Genomic DNA, 17,579 nt, shown 5'->3' on the forward strand with positions numbered 1-17,579 from the left:
CATCGATTCATGTTTATGCATGTAGGGGTATGGTACTAAAACCCGGTTCTACGACCCTAAATCTATTATGTTTGGCTTATTTTATGACATGGACTAATACAATGTTATTGGGCTGAGGGGGTTTTGTGGAGGTAACCCTAATTGGGCTAGGCCCATTAGGGTACCATGATGGTGGCCATAAGACTCTCTATATAAGGAGGTCTCCACCTCCTTATTAGAGGTCATGCTCAATAAGAGCCACCACCACTTTTTGTGTCTGTGAACAAGAAATCCTCATGATATCTTAGCAGTCACCTCCACACCCCCAAAAAAGCCATCGCAGGTCTCACCGTTGCAGGTCACAGCCGCAACCTTGGAAAAGAAGAAATGAAGAAGCGTGGATCGACTCACTGGTAGACGATCTACTTTCCTCGGGTGTGATTATACTATTTCACCGATGGTTTTCTTGGATCTGGGTTCTTCCACCTACAAAATGAACAACACCGTAAACTTACCCCTCAGAAAGGGACAGATGGGTCCTCTTTGGGGTAACCCTCCGGTGTGAGAATAAGTATTTGTGGGAGAAGATAATAATATGTGAGAGTAAGGAATTTAGAGTGTATTGCTTAATAGTTGAATACTCTGTGATTGTATGTTGTCAGGTGATATCTGATGATCCTTCCTTGTGGAGTTGATGCTGTATTTATAGTGCTAGGGTTTCCACTGATTGGGCTCAGACCCAATTAGGGTTTTGTTGGCCTCCTCCAATTGCTTTGCGCCACGTGTCCTTGGGGACACCTGGTGCTTTTTCATTGGTTGTAATCACGTGGTAGCACATGGTTTATGCTGAGTTGTCCACCTTTCATTTGGCAGCTGTCAACATCAGCATATTCTTATTCCTTAAAAAGATACCTTCTGGAAGGTTGTCTGACGTGCACAATCAAGGTTGCCCTAATCCTGATTTGGATAAGGACGAGGTTGATTATGTGCATGTGTGATATGCGCCAATCCTGAGGATGCGCGAGGTCTTCTCTTTTATTTTCACGCGCAGATGTTTCATGCGCAGATGTGATATGCGCCGCGCGCTGATGCGCCACGCGCATATGTGATATGCGTGAGCATATGTGATGCGCGAGCATATGTGTGCCTGGGCATATGATGCCTGAGCATGTGTGGTGCCTGGGCATATGATGCCTGAGCATGTGTGGTGCCTGGGCATATGATGCCTGAGCATGTGATGCATGAGCATATGTGATATGCGCCATGCGCGTAGGTTTTGGCTTTGTGCCTTCATAATGTCTTGATTTCAAGCTTCTTGTCTATATCTTGTGGGTTGACCCGCCTTGCTCGGTGTTGTGGCGGGTACATACCTCTTCATCTGTGTAGGGCTGTAAGCGAACCGGACGGGCGTCCGTTCGGCAAGAAGTTCGTTTATGTTCGTCCGTTTAATAAACGAACCGAACATGAACACACAAATTTCGTTCGGTAAGCTTAACGGACGAACACGGACAAGGGCCAAGTCCGTTCGATAGTGTTCGTGAACGTCCGGTAACGTTCGTCCGATTACGTCTGGTAATGTCCGACAGGTATCGTTAGTGTTCATATCTATCCAGCATTAATTTCTAGTGTTATTAATAACACTTTTATATTATTACACATGTTTGATGTCTCTTATATTATAGTGATCCACTTTATGTTAATATATTAAGTGTTAAGTATATTTGAATGTTATATGGTGTAATTCCTAATTTGTATGTGAAGTTGTTTAGATATATGCTTGGTATTAATATGTAACCGTTTATATTTGTCCATTAGTGTTCGTTGTCCATTAATGTTCACATGTTTGTTTGTCCATTAATGTCCATTAGTGTCCATTTGCCCATTATTGTCCGTTAACGTCCGTTTAAAATATTAACGGACGGACATGGACGGACACGGACAAACTCAATTTCTTAATGGACGGACACGGACATGAATTTTCGTTCGGTAGAGTGTTCGTGAACCGTCCGTTTGTCCTTCAAAAGCTTAACGGACGGACATGGACATGCTCTCGTCCGGTTCGATCCGGTCCGTGTACACCCCTATTTTTGTGTATAATTTTTATCAATCAAGTATGATGGCATCCAGCTGCGTCAGTGTCAATTATTTCCATATTTTCTGGCTAACAACCTTATCCATGGCACTCTCTTTTCATCCTTTCACATTATACTCTATTATTTTATGATCAAATATATTATACACAACAATCTCTTATTCTAGTGGTTGAAGTGGCCTTCAAAGACTTCATTTAAAAAAAGAAGGGGAGGTTTATGATTCAAGTGTCACTTATGTTAAAAAAAAGGATTTTAGATTGGGTTAGATATTTTATCGTTTATAGTGGGTTTCCTCATAAGAGGAGAATAAAGATGATCGGTTAAGATGGGGGCTCGTCAGCGATTCAGATAGCCGTTCCAAGTTAAAAAAATCTAGACCTAACATTAAACTTTTTAATATCTGCATCCATATCTATATTTGTATCTCTATATGTATATCTTATAAATAAAAATCCTAGAAGACACATTCCACCATTTTAAGTCTTGTTAATTGTGTTTTTCTTCTTTCTCCATAAAAATAATAATGATATTAAAAGATATATTTTTATATATTTAATTTAAATTTAATAAAATTAATCATCAATACTGTTAGTTTATTATGAATAGTTACTATATTATTAACCAAATCAAATTGACATGAAACTAATTATTGATAGTTATAATTTTTAACGGTCAAAGAATTATTTAAATAAGTTATTGGCTAACTTCACCACATCGGGATACATTCTCCTGTTGACCTAGGTAAACCCTTACCTAAGGTTACGCTCGTGAACACTCGCCCGAAGGAAAAACGGCGCGGTGAGGTAAAACCCGTTCAATTCAAGAATCCAACTATTGAACGTCACATACTCGCCTAGTCTCTCATCATCATCTAGCGCCGCTGAAACTAAATGATGGTGGCAGAAATCGAACTTGGTTTATGTGAAACACCAAATATATCTTTCCATTCCACCACCAGTTAATTGGCATTTATTGATAGTTACTAGAAGAGTGTCCGCGTGATACAACGGGAAACTAGAAACACATACTTTGATAATCATGTAACAAATTTTTGGGTGTTCATTATTTCGTTTGAAACTGTGAGATCGTTCACCAATTTGGTTTCACGGTTGAAACCGGAGGTGGCCGTACATATTGAAATGTTAATTATTTACTTATTTAGTATTAGATATAATATATATTAGTCATAGTCAAAATATATAGTTAAACAAGGTTTTATTTAATACGAGCAAACTCGTCTATTACAGCTTTAATTTAGCCAAATTTTCAGTGGTTTTTTTATAATCTTTGTTCTTGTTATGATTTCGCCTTCTGTTTATTCTAATAAGGTTTATTATTTATAGTTTCAAAGTTGGTTACTATTCTATGGAGTAATCCCTTATTTATATGACCAAAGTTATCTTTGTTCATAGTATGATTATCTTAATAATGTATTAGTTGATGATTAGTTTGAAGTGAAGGTATATGTAGATTAATAATTCTTGTTTTAAATTTTAAACTCATTTTTTTATTGAAGTACAAACTATATCGGAACCTAATCGTTGGTAATGATTCGGTTTAGTTGGGTTTAAATTAAAATCAGTTTATTTTCGTTTTCGACGAAAAAAAACATGTAACGTTAGCTCATGGTTTAATTTAAAACCATCAAAAGCAAACCACAAACAATTTTGCATAATTTTTTTACTTTGAAAACTATAGAAATATCATAATCAAATTAAAGATAATAAAATGCTCGTTTTTATGATGTCATTTATTTAAAAAAATATTAACGTACAAAAAAGTTATGACTGTTTAAAAATTGTGGAGGTAGTTGGGTTAAAAATGAAAATAAAATAATATATATGTAAAAGACCAAGGACCAATGATGTAAGTTTAAGGGATGAAAGTTGTAATTAGTTACAATGACATTTTTGCCCCTAGTTAATGTTGTATATTGTGCATTAAATATTTAAAGTGTCTTAATTTGCTCTTTTTGGTATATTATATATAGTAAAGATAATTTATGATTTTATATATATTTATACTAGGTTAGTTACCTGTGTAGCACACGGGTTAGAATAAGTATTTTTTTTTAAATAATAACATAACGTGATATACAAAAAAAAATGTATCACATATATAAAGATATATTATACAATAAAAAAATTATATATTACGTAATTTGGAAATAAAAAGTTGTTAGAAAATTCATAAATCATTAATTATTTCTTTGTTATTTTTTATATCAAACTTAGTTGTAAATGGCTACTTTTTTACACCAACTCGTGAAACAAAACTCATTTTAATCTTAAACTATTTTGACATGAACAATCTTTGATACTTTAATTAGTTAAGAAACTCACCCGTTTCGTATTGGTTACTTATAAATCTAATATTAAAAACTAATGCAATATATATTATATTAAACAAATTAACATATTTATGATGATATTAATTCTTTTAAGTTAGGATGGAATTATTAAAAATTGAAAATGAAATATTAAAAAGAGAAATGTATTTAATATAAGAGAGAGGATGAAAAATTTTGTAAATATAAATAGTGATGACATGTGACATTTAGAAAACTTTATTTATTAAATAGTATAGATATTTATATTTATGATTGCAATTTAAGTTAACTTAATTATGCTAAAGGATATCTAAGAACTTAGTGCACTTTAATTGAATTAACATTGATAATTACTAAAATAATAAAAAAATAACATTGTTGAAAAAAAAATGTTTTAATAAGTAACTTAACGAAATGTATAACCTCACGTCAAAGTTCAATTCTAAGACATATACCTCGATGTTTGCATGCATTAACAAATTATGTTATATTTTTCTTCAATCCATATAATACACAAACTTATTTAGCTCGTACAATACACGAATTTATTTAACCTATGCAATACATGAACTTTTTCGAACTTTATAGTAGTAAATATATAACATTACATTTATTAAACGCCTAAAATACACGAGATTCTAACTTAATAGAATATAGAGTAAAAAACTACATTCATTTTTTTTAATTTTTAAAACTTATAAATAAAATAAAATACTATGACTATAAAAAATTCACTCCTTTCTTGTAATATTAAAAAAATAAAAGTTATTTGTTTAAAAAATTTTAATTTATGTATATAATATATATATATATATATATATATATATTCATAGGTAAACAATAGAAAATTAATACATGTACTAACAATTATTTTTAAGCAATTTAAATTAAACTTTTGTTTTCGTAACCAAAAAAAGAAAAAACTTTATCTTCTACATATTGATATCGTTGAATCAAACAACTTGGGTAAGATTTTAAGTATGGGAACCCAATGGAGAGGGAGAGAGTGAGAGAGAAGGGTTGCGCCGTCACTAAAAAACCCGGCTAAAAAAAGACCTTACATATATTAAAATATCATTTTTAAATAAGTCTTCTATGAAACGGCAGCTTCGAAAATGACCTTCTCAACCAGCCCAATAGTGAAGAACGGGGTCGGATAAATCTAATATGCATGCTTCTAAAAACATCTTCAAGTTCAAAACAATACATATAAATATAAACATTGATGTAAATTGAAAAGAGCTAGTTTTCATTTTTTTTTTTTTTTTTTTTTTTACATCTGAGTCATAAACCATCTCAAAAATAATGATGTAAAAAGTTAAATAATCAGATCCAAACAAAAGCAGCTAGCATTTATTTATGATTGGTGGGAGTAAAAGTACATTTACCTACATTTGTCATATGATGATATAATTTCAATATTCACTCCTTATCCATCACCCATATATGTCTAGCATGGCCCTCTTCCTTGTTTCACTTCCAGCCCCACACCCTATAAATTTACAAATTATATTCATAATTTCATCATGATTGGGACTACATTGAATCTATGCCTATGGCAGGAAAGAAAATTGATGATTGGATGTTAGAACTAGACAACATAGCAAAAGAAGTTAAAGTTGAATTGGTTTCAAAAGACATTGGGTGCCATTTGGTTGAAGTTTTGGAGGCTGTTAACAAAGTTCTGTTTGAATCGATTGGCTTCAGAAGATCACTTGTTGTAGATTCAAAATGTTCATACTTGCATTCTGCTTTATGCTCCAAATATGGCAGTGGTATGTATATGTTCATTGTATTTATATATGACATGCATTTTTTATTTTACTTTTTTTGATATTTTGAATGTGATTTGTGTCTATCTTTTCGGCAGCGATTTTGCTTAGCATAATATACATTGAAATTTGTAAAAGACTAAATTTGACCATTGTCGGGTCACGGGTCGGTGAAGACTTTTTGATTTGGCCCAAAACAGGGAATCCAGAGGTATATTTAACTTTAGATCAAATAATCTGTTAATCATATAAAGAACTTTGAAATATGAAAAATGAAAACCTTTTGTGTCTAGGAGCTTTTTAAGGTGAATTCAGGACATAGCTTGTTTGGGATTGTTAATGGACGATGTGTTGAGGACCCGAAGTCAATGGCGTCTGACTTAACCTGCAATTCACTTCCGGGTCTTGATATTGCTACAAACCGGGACATAATAGGGATTTATCTTGCTAATTTGATTGTAAGAATTTGCTTAAAATTATGAGAAAAACTTCATCTGTTGGTCAGTTTTCATCATGTTCTAAAATATTTGTAGAGGCTTCATTGGAAACGCGCGTCAAGAATGAACCATGGATTGATGTTGACTTCTCCACTTAGACCTGTTCATGATGATAATGAGAAATTGAGTAAGATTAATGGTTCTAGCATCCCGTTGGTGCGCCCTCAAGATCTTAGGCTGGCTATCATGGCCTCAGAGAGATTGTTGATCCTGCAGCCGCATAATTGGGCTTTGAGGAGGGATTATGGCATGATGTGGTACTATAGTAGGTATGATATCCTTTCTTAATACAAAAGTGACATAATGGACGTGTTAGATGTGTCATTAGCCTGTCAAAACGGATTTAGGCCAGTATAAATAAGTAATTTTGGTATGGCTGAGGTTGGGTTGACATATCATTATCTTTTTTCAGGGATTATGGGAAGGCGGTTCAAGAACTAAGCATTTGCATGGCATTTGCACCCGAAGAAGAAGCTGAAGTCCTCGAACCATTTGTGGAGAAGTTGCATTTGTTGCAACTTGAGTCGTCGTGGAAATCTCAAGGACAAAAGGGGCGCTTAATGGTTCAATAAATCCGATCTAACTTCTTCAAGTGCTTAGTTTGAGGGATATTGGCTCATCAAGTACATTTAACTTTGAAAATTAAAAGGATGTGTAGTGTACTGCCTAGGTAGCTTCCACCTTGTTTCACATGGTTACTATATGTACTTGATAAGGACATTGGCACATGTATCTTTTTAAAATGAAGCAAGTATATATATAATATAATATGGCACTTTTCTTATATCAAATTTGTGGGATGAGAGTCAGCACAAACCAACTATTCTTATATCAGCATGAATTACAATCTAACTTTAAGTTCCTAATTAGCCCTTAAAATCAAAAACTAAATTCTTAAATGGCTTAGAAATATATTAGAACATGCCTAATAGGGCCATTTGACCCGTTTGTGGAACCTATGTGGTGTTTGAGTGTGTTTTCCCTTTACGGAATATTTTGTGGAATATGTTAAAGGAGTACGTTCTTTTTTATATCTTTTTATATCATTCGAGTATATGAGACCCATTGAAGGAAATGATAAGATCGAGGACCTAATGTTTGAATCTCTCTTTAGTCGAAGAGATCCCTTGCAGCATGCAAACAAGGGGATTGAATACCAAGCGTCGACTTGTAGAAAGCCGCAGAAGGCGAAGTCAAACCCTTTCACCAAAACAAGTAAGGACACTACTTTTGAGGAGGAAGCCCACGCATAAGATGTACACCATCCTTAAAGGGAGGTGGACAACTAATCAAAACGTTGTTACTCCTTGGCCATCCGTCCTACAAATAAAGGATTAGAACCCCAAAGTTATTCGCGTTATCCATTCTATACTTACCTCTACTCTTACTTTCTCTATCGCTAATAACTTATCACCGAAGAAACCCCCCATTGATTCTCAAGTTGGAGGTTGATTGTATTAGACCCCCTTCCACAGTGAGACTAACGGTCTTTGTTTCCTGATTGTATCTTTGTTGGGGATTAGTCCTTAGCGAACAAATTGAATTTGGCATGGATTCTTCGTTGCTTCGATTTGTCACAGGCCTCAAGGTAAATTTAAATAAGCGCGCAGTCTTCGGTATTGGCACCACTTGTCCACTTCTAATCGATTAGAAGATATGGCTTTGATCCTTGGTTGTACGAAAGGGTCCTTCCTGTTAACACATTTGGGGCTTACCAAAGTGAACTTATCGAAGAATACTGAATTAGAGTCCCATTTTTTTACAAATTAGTCAAACAAATGATTCATGCCCTTTACAATAGAAAAAGAAATCAATTAAAAGCAAAAACTAATAACACTTTTTCAAAGTCAACAACACAGGGCGTTTAAAGTAACAAATTTAGATATTTGAGGTGATTATGTCAGTATTTTATTAATCTTAACGGATCAATTCATGCCACGACTATAAAAAAAATTAATAAAAAAAACTAAAACAAAACTACTCAAACAATAACACATAACTAAAAGTTACATCGTAAAACTGAGAAATATTATCCATTAAATCAGGCTTCAAATCTTGATGCACTTGTATGTTCGTAATATTTTGTTTAGTTGTTGCTTGTTGTGCATCACCAACGTCTTGTTAGAAAACGTCGATTTCAACGCAAGTATAAACCTCCCTCACTTTGTCTTCTAGTATCATGTCGTCTAATATGATACACGTATGCATCACATTAGCTTTTTGGGGCTTGAAAACTCGTGCTGGATGATCTATTACATCACTTATGCAAATTTTATACATGTTCACAAATGCGGAAAATGATGTAACAAACACAACCCCCTACTACTCAAGTTAAATACCCTTGACAAGATAATACATGTATTTTTAATCTACTCCACCAACTTGATATGAAGAATCATGTGCAACTCTTGTAATAATGTAGTTGAAGTCGTTATTCGGATTGATGAAACCAAAAAACTTGTGCCATATCCATAGGTGGAGTGACACGACTACTTCCAACATCTTAAATCCTTAATAGTTAATACCACTAGACAAAATACTTTTTGATAGTATTAACATTATAATGTTATTAACATCCTTAATTTTTATACACATGTATATATATAACATTTAAAAAAAAAAACTTCAAATAGTTTAAGAAGAAATGATTGCATGAAAACCAAGGTGGATTTCCTCACATATATTCCTTAAAAGTCTATCCACTTGGGCACTATTTGTCTCTCTCTATTTAACGTGGGATCATATTCACAAATCACAAATCACAAATCACAAATCACATTATCATGTTTTCTTTGTCTAGTAAACGTGCAAAATCTCAAGAATAAAGTTTTGAAGATTCCATTTTATTATATTATATGTTTATAACCAAATTAGATCTAGATCATAATGTGCTTCATTAAAAAAAAACCCTAACACTTAAATTAAAAAGACCCCACTTCCAATACTGCTCACATATATATAAGAGCAATCACCTTTATAAGTTTTCCAATTACTTTTTAATATTTAAAAACTATGCCTCCAACTCCAACCATATACATTCGGACATCTGATTATACATTATGCTATATTGCTACGAGTAGTAAATAATTTTTTAACTTTGGTATAGTACCAGAAAAAAAAATGCAAAATTACTAAGATCCGAGCATGTGTAAAAATTCATGATTGTAAACTTTTTTTCATGTCCTAGCTTCTTGCGATGAGTGTTTTATTAATAACAAATCGCATTTTAAGAAAAAAGTATATAATTTTTACCAATTAAGATTTAAAATGTAAATTATCAATCAATCAATCATACCCAGTGGAGTCCCATCAATAGCAAAGCTATAAATAGGGTCTGGGGAGGGTGGGATGTAGGCACACCGTACCTCTATCCAATGGGATAAAGAGGTGACTTTCAGAGAGACCCTCAGCTCTAGAAAACATATGTATGAGACAATATAAAAGGGAATCAAAGTTCAACAAATATAATTGATAATAACACGTAGTAAAAATGATAATATATATATATATATATATATATATATATATATATATATGGGAGAGTTATTTTGAGAACCATGGTAAGTTTTAAGAACTTTAAGAACTCAATTTTGGACCACACATTTAATTAAATGGTTTGGAATATATGGTTGAGATTAAATCTGGCAAAAAAGTCAAAGTAGGAGAGAGAATAAATATGTAAGTGGTTACACTAACTTTTACGTCCGTTACACATGTGTAAAAGTTGACTCGGTGCGTAAAAAATTTTGTAATTTTTTTACGTGTATGTAACTTACATATATTACGCATGTGTAAAAATTCGAAAAAAAAATCGTTACACTGAGTTCTTTCGAGTTATTAAAACTCAAAGTGGTTCTCAAAAGAAATCAATCATATATATATATATATATAAAAAGAAAATACCATAATGGTGTGTGACAAAAAATAAGGTAAATAAAAGCCCCTAAGGTATTCCTTTCTCTTCCTTTCTTCCTAAAAATCCTTAACTTTAATTCCACTTCTCCAAGAATTTCTATCATCAACCATGTCCTTGGAGAGATTTAGGTCTATCAGATCATGCCTAATCCTCTCATCCCAATATAGTAATGTTTTCTACGGATCTAACCGGATTCGTCGCCTGTCTTCTCTTCACATGTCCAAACCATCTCAATATCCACTCTCTTATCTTGTCTGATATGTTAGCTACCCCTAATCTCTCTCGAAACACAACGTTTGTTATTCGGTCTAACCTTGTGTGCCCACACATCCAGCATAACATTTTCATCTCTGCTACCTCCATCTTCCGCACTTGTGCCTTCATGATGGCCCAATAATCTGTTCCATATAGCATAATTAGATTATCATAATTATCTATATTACTCTATTAGATATACACTTATGTAATAAAGATGTTTTAAGTTTTCATTATAACTAATTTATCAGATAACTAAACTTATGTCCATTTTACTACCCGTATCATATAAGAACAAAGTACAACGTACTAGCACAAGCATTTAAAAGAATTAAATACTAGTAAGGATTAGCATGTTCCATGTTATGTTGCTATTATTATAATGGAGTGTGACCTCGACATAATTGATAGGCGACTAAGCAAATCACTTTATGATAGGACAATGGGTACCAAAACATTGGTGAGGTGTTATTCCATGAATTGTCTCTACCCAATCATAAGGTTTATAGAATTTTCTTTTAATGTGTGTTCCATGTAGTTAAATCAAGTTTTATGTTGATGTAGTATTTGTTTGATGGTAGCAAATAAAAAAATTATTTTGTTTGAAAATTTGTAATAATACATGAAGAGCCGAGTAGATATAACATAGTCAAATATATCCATCTAATGACAATTTAATATTTAGAATTAACAGAAATCATGATCCAACAATTTTTATGCTCCTTTGTAAACATCAAATTAGTTTCTTTCAAGACAAATATCTATACTATATATAATACATGAGTGAATGACCTTTTTAAATTTTAAGAGATACAATCACTCTTGCTTAAAGTATAATCACTAATGCAATCAATTTTGAAAATCTAGGGGTAGTATAGTCTTTGCTTACTATGAGCATGTACGGTTGAAGTTTTAACAATTTAGTTTGAAATATACTTACAATTATGGTCTTTAAACTTAAGGGTAAGTTTGTTAACTTATTAAATAGTTACATATTAACCCCCTTGTTCTAAACCAACAACCCTACGAAGTTTTAACGACAATAACTTTTTTACATGTTGATATTTTTTTAAAAAAATTACACAATAAAAACGAGCATTTTATTCTCTTTAAGTTGAGTATGGTATTGTTATACTTATTAAAATTTAAAAAATAACATGTTACGTGACATGCAATTAGGGCCGCAACGGGTCTGGTGGGCTTGGGTCATGTTTCAGACCAAGTTACCCATTCACCGACGAATGGTACAGTCCGACACCGCATTACATGCATACTATAGTCAAGCTACATGCGTACAATAGTGAGGTCACCGCTTATCCGTTCAATGTCATGTTTGAGCGTGTATCTCGTAGCATCGCGCGGGCACCAAGCTAGTATTATTTAAAGTGTGGCTTCTAAAAAGGTTTTTGAAATCAATAATTTGTTAGAAAATTTAAAATTCACAACATTCACCGGGCATATGTACCATAACCTAAAGTTTAACTAAACCCAAAACATTATGTGTGGTGTTCTAATGCAAAGGAGAAAGGGAAATGTCCTCTAACCGTTTCATAATGGTTTTTCTATTTCGATTGTACATTTTATATACTAACATGTTTAATTTTGAATAGTTGTTGATTGCATTGGTTCAAATGGTATCATGTGACATGTGGTAATTGGTACATTTTTTTAATATATTTTGATCAATTTGTGTTTGAACATTTTAATTTTGAGTTTTTATATGTGTTTGAAATTTTAATAATTTTTTATAAACGATTTACTTTTCTACATTTGAAAATTCTAGTTTAGTGTTTTTTTTCTACAAATACCTTTTCTTTTATCGTTTTTATATATTTAATTGTTTCCAACTTTTTTTATTAAATCTTAAATATATATAAATGAAAATTCTCTAAATTCTCTCAATCAACCAGATTGCTTTCAAATGAAGATTTCTCATTATTTGACCTGACTTCATGGGTATGAGTTTCACCAAACCCAGATAACCCTTAAGCGAGTTATAACATCTCATTATATTAAAATTTTATTTTACAAATATTTGATATGAAAATCCGATAAAATAAGGATATACTAAAAATTAATATCCATTTTTTATAAAGATATTATTTATAATTAAGAAACAAATTTATTGTAAAAAAATAAATAAGTGGGTCATGGGTAGAGATGGTCAAAAAAACCGGTTGGGGAACCGGTTTACCGGTTTAAACCGGAAACCGGTTTTTACGAAAACCGGTTTTTTAAAAACCGGTTTGACCGGTTTACAAACCGCCGGTTCGTCTTTCGGTTACAAGTTCTAGATCCAAAACCGGTTAACGAACCGGTTAATGGAAAAACCGGTTTTTTTATTAACCGGTTATGGAAAAACCGGTTAACCGGTTTATAAAAAAACCGGTTTTTGACCGTTGTGGAAAAACCGGTTAACCGGTTTCTCCATAACCGGTTAACCGGTTAAAAACCGGTTTTTAAACGTTGTAGTTACCGGTTTGTTTATACTGTGAAAAAATAATGGTTATTAAAAAAAAAAAAAAAAAAACCTGTTAACCTAAAAACCGGTTATTAAAAAACCGGTTAATAAAAAAAACCGGTTTATTAACCGGTTCTAACCGGTTTCTAAACCGGTCCTAACCGGTTAGACCGGTTAGGGTTTTGACAGAAAAAAACCGGTTATTAACCGGTCCGGTTATTAACCGAACCGGTTTTTTTCCGGGCCAAAAAAACCGGTCCGGTTAATAACCGAACCGGTTTTTTTAAAAAAACCGGTTTGTGCACCTCTAGTCATGGGTCTCACTAAACCCAGATTGCTTTTAAACCGATATAACATCTCATTTATCTATGAAACTTTTTTATCATCAAATCCTAAGTATATTATTCAATTTCTTACAATAAATAATATTCCAAAAATATATATAAATTATAAACAAATAACGTAAAACAACATATGAGGATGTAAATAAATTACAATACATGTTGCGTGCAAAAATGGAAAATGAAAGAAAAACTATAGAACTACGTATCTTAATCTTAAATATATATATATATATATATATATATATATATATATATATATATATATATATATATATATATATATATATATAAACGAAACCTTTAAAAGTTTTATGGTCCTTCTTACCATTCTCTCAATGCACTATATTGTTTAAAAGCCTACACTTTAAAATTAGTCTTTGTGTTTAAAAGCATACACTTTTTTACACGATTTGAGATGGAATGGTATCGATCTGTATCACACAAAGATGTTCAGTTGATGATATGTTTGTTTTTGACAATTTAGCGATATGCATTTTTCTATCAAAATGCTTTTAGATCTTGTGTGTTCATAGCTAATTGTTATTTTGATTGTTGCATTTAGGTGCAGAAGGATGTCACACAAGAAGAAGGATGGTTTACTTGGATTTCTTTCCAGGAAATGCGTTGCTGCTAAGGGTGGAAAATGCACATTATTGTTTTCATTTATTTATTGAGATTTGGTATTTTTATTTTATTTTTGTCAAGTTTTTAGTGACTACTTCACTCAAAGTGTTGTGTATTAAGGGCAAATTCCTAAATAAACATATTGGAGCAAATAGGATCAGTTAGTTGATATGCTGCTATTTAAGTTGTATTTTATGGATTATTCATATAATGTTTACCAGAACTTATATTGGCAAGGTTGTGAATTTTCATCTATCCAACACATGATCGGTAGTTGTCCTTACATATGAAACTATTTTTTTTCTTTATTTGAAACATTAGTTATAATGGTAATTAGTGTGAACAATCCAAGAGTAAACCGGTAACACAGCTGGTTATTTTATATATAGTTATAGTTGTGTATCAAACTTTTTATTGACTCGATTAGATGTAGGTTGTTATTTCTTGAAAAAATTTCGCTTGATATAAAATAAGCTGAAGACTTTTTTTAGTCAAAGTTGACTTTTTGATCTTTTGTGATTTTCAGAGGGTTAACACCAACTTCTAGTGAGCTCTGAATCTCATAATCTGTGCGGGTTAATTATGGGGTTTATATGATTACAAGTTTATTTGCTAAGCCTCAAGTTCAAATCAATGAAGCCATTTCATTTATGAAAGTTAAAGTGTTAAGCATTATAGGTTGATTATTTGAGGTTGTAGCTACAACTTAAATTCTTTTTCAATTGCAATGGGGTTAAGCATGCAATGTGGAAGCTACAGACAGTTTGTAGTTACAACCTAAAAGCTCAAAATTACTTAAATCATGCTTAGAGTATATTGGTCTTTTGGTGTTATGGCAAAAATATTAGCTATCATGAGAATTGAGAAGCAGTTGATTGTTATTGTATGTAGGCTGATGGTGAATTCTTACAAGCTAATATTATCTTAGGAGAGCTTGGTATTTTGAAACTTTGGTCAATTTTGACCACCTCTTGGTCAATTGTGATATTAGGAAAGGTTTGACTTTCCTGGTCAAATCTGACCATCGAGTCAAAGTTCGGCGGATCAATTGCATGTTTGGTTTCTGTACACATTGCAATGGTCATGAATATTTTAGTTAACAACTAAATATGATAGTTATAATCTTTATCTATATTGTACTTTATAAAGCATATGTATGTGTTTCACGCCCGCAAAGTGTGGGTTTCCCCAATATATTTATCAAACCTAAACAACTATCTAATAATCTATAAAAGAAAATCGAGAGTTTTAAGAGGATAAAAAATGCAAACGCATTTGGGTAAGCCTGTTATCGAAGTAAAAGTAATTTTAGGTACTAATATTGGTTATCACACTTACATTACTCATAGTAGTCTAATGCATTTATACTAAAAACTTCTATTTAGTTCAAGAGAATACAGTTTCGCGTTACAGTTTGTTTTTGTATGACCATTAACAGAAGTCGATGTTAGTCTCAAAATGCTTATTTTAGATAAATAATGTAAAGTTACAAAAATAAACAACAAATATGGTTTATAAAGAAATATTTAGTAGTTTATGTTTTAAAGTTTAAAGTTTTGTGTCTAAACATTGTACTATGTAATGTCATTCTCTGTAAGTTTAAGTCTTTCAATATTATGTTTTCCTTTGGATATGACTTACAGTTATAAATCATGTAGGCGTGTCAAAAAACATATTAAAATGTGTTGTCGTTTGAAATTATATATGTGTTTAATTGACGAGTTTAGTATTCCACCCGTGTAGCACACGAGTTAATAACCTAGTATCATAATAGACTAATAGTATATCAAATTACTTGATATATTGGATGCAATCTAGGGTGTTGATCAATGTTTTAAAAACCGGTATTTTATTTGTACCGGATTGGACTAAAAGATGGTACAACCGGTTGAACCGGATTATACCGGGAGGTTCAACCGGTTGAATAGTTTACCTTATAATTGCCTATGATGTAACTTTAATCCAAAATAACCTAAAACTAAATGATTTCTATAACAAAAAATAATCTAAAATTTATTCCATATTAAAAAAATTAATGCAAAAGCACTCAGTTTTAAAAAAATAGTTATAAAGTTTACACGTTTAAATGTTAATTGTTGGGTTAAAAGTAATTTTGAAAAAATATGGGCCACAGATATCAAAAATTTCTCGGGCTTAAAACCGGTTTACCGGTAAAAACCGGTATTTTGGACAAAAACCGCCGATACGGTGTTCTAGCAAACCGGTCAAAAATACGAGACTCTAAATACCGGCCTACTGTGCGAAATCCGGTTCAACCGGCCGGTTTGAACCGGTTTTTGAAACACTGGTGTTGATTGGTTTATTATTCAGGTTTCGGGTTGTTCAATTCGGGTTATTCGGTTTTTTTTTTGTATGGCACTGTATCCGATAACTAATCCATATCACAACACAAATTTACAATCAATTTCGTCGTGTCAAGTAGCTCGGGTTTTGTATGGACACATCTGTTAGCTTAAAAAAAATGGTTTACCTACTACAATTTTGGTCTGAAATATTCAACCACGTGTTTAGAAATTATGTAATTAATATAATTGAGAAATTTGATTCTATGTTTTTGTAATTGTATATAAGATATATTAGTGGAAGGAAACCATTAACTAACTCATTGGTGCATATCTTGTGTAGATTTCTTTAAGTCAGTTTGTGGTGTGAATGTCTGCCAGTGGGTTTGAACTCCCCTCTAGACATGTGAATGTTTTTTTTTTGTTAATGAAAATAAAGTGACTTAATTGAATGATTGCATAAAATACTTGTAAGTTTTTAACGACTTTATGTGAATCAGAAAATTTTGCTTGCTATCCATGGTCACAACTCACGTCATGGATTTGTTATAAATGCTCATCCAAAATAATCAATTATTATTTTTATTATATTAAGTTAAAGTAAAATTAGTTGCACCTATATATGCTAAATTCACAACGTTTCGGAAGAATTAACATATTCGGTCCGGCACGACTGAGCCAGGTGAAAAAACTAGTTCGGTTAATAAACAAAGTAAACATTTCTTTTAAACCATGAAATTTGTTCTTAGTTGCTCGACTCAATTTATTTTAGCGTTCCATTTTATTTCAATCCAATTTAGCAAGCGACGCAGCTTGTGGGTCCATATGTCTTCTATTTCGATGTAAAAAAGTTCAGACGTGCATATTAAACCATCAACTTTAAAAAAGAAAAAGAAAAACTTATTAACCACAAATAACGAAAAGGGGGCGAATTTTATAATCTCAAAGAAGCTCGAGCCAGCCATAGTCGTACCCAACTCTTGGGTTCAAACAAATAATGTATGTG

General features: G+C 32.2%; 1 protein-coding gene across 1 annotated transcript; it reads left to right on the forward strand.

The window, feature by feature from the left end:
• The first annotated feature begins 5,936 nt into the window (after positions 1-5,936).
• LOC143605438 (uncharacterized) lies at positions 5,937-7,282 on the forward strand. Its single transcript, XM_077081545.1, has 5 exons — positions 5,937-6,176; positions 6,272-6,384; positions 6,467-6,631; positions 6,707-6,939; positions 7,083-7,282. The coding sequence occupies exons 1-5, from the start codon at positions 5,951-5,953 to the stop codon at positions 7,240-7,242; spliced, it is 897 nt and encodes a 298-aa protein (XP_076937660.1). The 5' UTR covers positions 5,937-5,950; the 3' UTR covers positions 7,243-7,282.
• Positions 7,283-17,579: the final 10,297 nt, after the last annotated feature.

The sequence above is a fragment of the Bidens hawaiensis genome, unplaced genomic scaffold, assembly GCF_021521415.1.
Source record: "Bidens hawaiensis isolate Kalapana, Puna unplaced genomic scaffold, B.hawaiensis_p1.1 tig00069387_1, whole genome shotgun sequence".
In the NCBI taxonomy this organism is placed as follows: Eukaryota; Viridiplantae; Streptophyta; class Magnoliopsida; order Asterales; family Asteraceae; genus Bidens; species Bidens hawaiensis.